The sequence below is a fragment of the Eupeodes corollae genome, chromosome 1, assembly GCF_945859685.1.
Source record: "Eupeodes corollae chromosome 1, idEupCoro1.1, whole genome shotgun sequence".
In the NCBI taxonomy this organism is placed as follows: domain Eukaryota; kingdom Metazoa; phylum Arthropoda; class Insecta; order Diptera; family Syrphidae; genus Eupeodes; species Eupeodes corollae.
The window spans coordinates 34264415-34267349 of NC_079147.1; the positions used below are offsets into that span (position 1 = coordinate 34264415).

The following is a 2935-nucleotide window of genomic DNA, read 5'->3' on the forward strand; positions in this document are numbered from 1 at the left end:
AATTATTGCATTCATTTTTCAATTGATGATCACTTTTTTGAACGACTGAGTTCTACTCATAGTTTTTTCCCTCGCGGTTGAGCAATATGGTCCCGAATTCCATAACAACTCCATTCCAAAATGGAACGGGATAACTAACACATGCTTATCCTTATGGACAAAATCCCCTCAATTTTGCTTGTAGGCCGAAAGAGATAAAACCCATTAAGTCGGCACTCTAGATATTATATTTCCTCTAAGATCTTGGCGGCTAATTGGCATCGCCACAACTTAAGATAAAACGGCCATTGAATTTGTCGCGCAAAGGCGAATTGTTTCTTAAGTTTTGTGCAAGTGGCATCGTCTTGTTGAAACCACATTATCGTCCACATCTAATTTGGACGAAAAAAAGTTCGTTATCGTCTCACAATAGCGAACATCATTCACGGAAAGTGCAATGCCGCCAGCTCATAAACCTTTGTGAGTGTTGTTAACTCTTGGACTTTTCACTAAAATCGAACCACCATTTAGTGTTTTGTATGATTTTTAAAATAGCTACTTGATCTTTTTTAGATTAACAAAATTATTAATATTTTGTCGCAATTTCATAAATCAATCAGGTAAGGAAAATCTATTAGAAAAACCATGACAACAAGTGATACAGTCAAAGTCTAGATGGATGTAATTATAATTTTGATTTGTTTTGAATGATAAACATTCGTAGGGTCGGCGATGATTTGAAGCCAAATATCAGATCAATCTAATCAAGTTTTGTAAACCGGTGAATCTTAAGCTAATACAAACCTACGTCTTGCATAGATCTGAATAGATCAAAACTGATTAGAGACAAACTTCTACTTAATACTTTAGACGAGTCTTCAGTCAGTCTTTAAGCTTGATTCAATCAACTTCATTTCGCGTTGTGGTGTGAAAAGATAATTTATATCAATAATGACATCTGTCAAATTGGTGGGTTTTCAATTTAAAATAATAATAATTTGTATGTCAAAGTGTTTTTGTTTCTTTTATTAATGAATAATTTAGTTCGTCCTTGTAGTTTATGTCTTGGGATACGCTAATGTCCCATCTTGTCTCGGTCTTGAACTCACACCGCCAGAGGAGAAATCATATGTAAATCGAAATTTTGAGGAATTCATATCTCGCATTTTGCTTTCGGAATACAAAGATCTACCAACAAAAGAATTATATCGTCTTAAGTAAGTTTTAGAAACTGGTTTACAAAAATAATTCTATATAATTTATGCAAATGGTTAAATTGGGAAAAGATTCTGAAATTAGAATTTATGAAGATAAATTTAAAGTACGACGACTTGAGTGGCTTACTACAGGGTGTAGTATATAGCTATTGCGTCGATTGCTTACATAAATAAATACTGTGTTTAGTAAAAGAGGTAAATAAACATTCGTTAGAATTATGATGTCAAGATTGGTTCTTTTCTATTGTTCCTGGTTCCTCTTGGTTGTTACATGAGCATCCAAGTCATGGCCTTAGTACCCCTTCACAAAACTTATGAGTTTTATGGTATTTTTTTTAGAGTTGGGATTGATGAAGTAGTAAAAGTAGCTTCTTTTTCCGGAAATATGTAAAGCATTTTTTCAAGCCTTCCATATTTATGTATTTTTGAATAATAATTGCATTTCTTTCTAAATCTTTCTAGTATCCAAGCATCCGATGGCTCCTACCGTGAATTAGTTGGCAAGCTCATTAACCCCGGAACTGCCAAAGAGGAACTAATTTGGTTTGTTGTGCACGAGTACACAAAGGAAGGATTAATTTACACTGCTTCCTCAATTATCGATAAAAATGGTTTGCAACCAAAGGAGTTACAGATACTCGCTGGAATATCACATAAACTTCTTCAAAACCTATCTGGTTAAGCCATAATAATTATATATTTAATGAAGTGATTAAATTTAGATTAATTTTACTACAAACAAAATTTAAGATTTTTGAAAAAAAAAACTGCTCAAAGCATTAAGCAAGACTAAAGTAGACGTCGGGAAGGCAGTGTAGAGTTGTGTACCCGCAGGCCTTAATAAATATGGTTTAAATTAATCTATTTTATATGAGAAACTTAATTAAAGAACATTTTACTTGCAACCAAAATGTTATTATTCACTTCAACCATATATTTTTTTATATCGGCTATCTGACAATTCGGCGAGTACCCAACGCCTTGTGGGTAGTTAAATTCCAGACTAAACTGGTAATACCCATGACATGACGTTAGGACATTTACCGGGTGAATCAAGAGCTCTACTTTTAAGACTGATATATAGCACCCCAAAAGCATTTTATGATAATCTTGTGTTTTATTAAACATAAAACAAGTCTGAATTAATACAATGTTATGCTTCTTTTTATTGGAATTTGGAAGTTAAAACAATCATCTGCAATTTTGTTTACTTCTAAATTTAAACTTGTTTAAATATATGGTGTGAATAGAAGGTAAAATATATAGGATGGAACGAAACTTGACAATTTTAACAAATATTGTTAGGTCTGGTATAAAAATGCAGTGCGTAAGAATATATTTGTAATGTTAATTTTAGTGTTTTTAATAAGTTTTATTGAATACTAGCTTTTACCAGCTAGTACACACCTGCAACTTTCAGCGTTTGCCACTTAGGTTTATTTATTGGTATTGCAAATACTGCTTTCAGAGGAAACTGCTTACTTTTGAACTGAAACGGCAAATCGGTTGTAACTATCGGAAAGCGGGGAATTAAAAAAATGTTTCCTTTTGCTATTCCAATCATGATTATAGCTTTTATAATATTTCGTCCTAGGTGAGTAATCTGTAGCCGTGTAACATTACAAAACTTTGGTGTACCAAGATATCTCATTAACAGGACTGGAACACCAACTTATGAAAAGGCATCACTGATAATTCCAAAGAATTAAAAACTCTATGATGTTACTTGCTCCCTGTCT

General features: G+C 32.8%; 1 protein-coding gene across 1 annotated transcript; it reads left to right on the forward strand.

Moving 5' to 3' along the window:
* The first annotated feature begins 824 nt into the window (after positions 1 to 824).
* Positions 825 to 1913, forward strand: LOC129942717 (uncharacterized). Its single transcript, XM_056051762.1, has 3 exons — positions 825 to 948; positions 1024 to 1196; positions 1659 to 1913. Exons 1-3 carry the CDS (start codon positions 931 to 933, stop codon positions 1876 to 1878), a joined length of 411 nt encoding a protein of 136 aa, XP_055907737.1. The 5' UTR covers positions 825 to 930; the 3' UTR covers positions 1879 to 1913.
* Positions 1914 to 2935: the final 1022 nt, after the last annotated feature.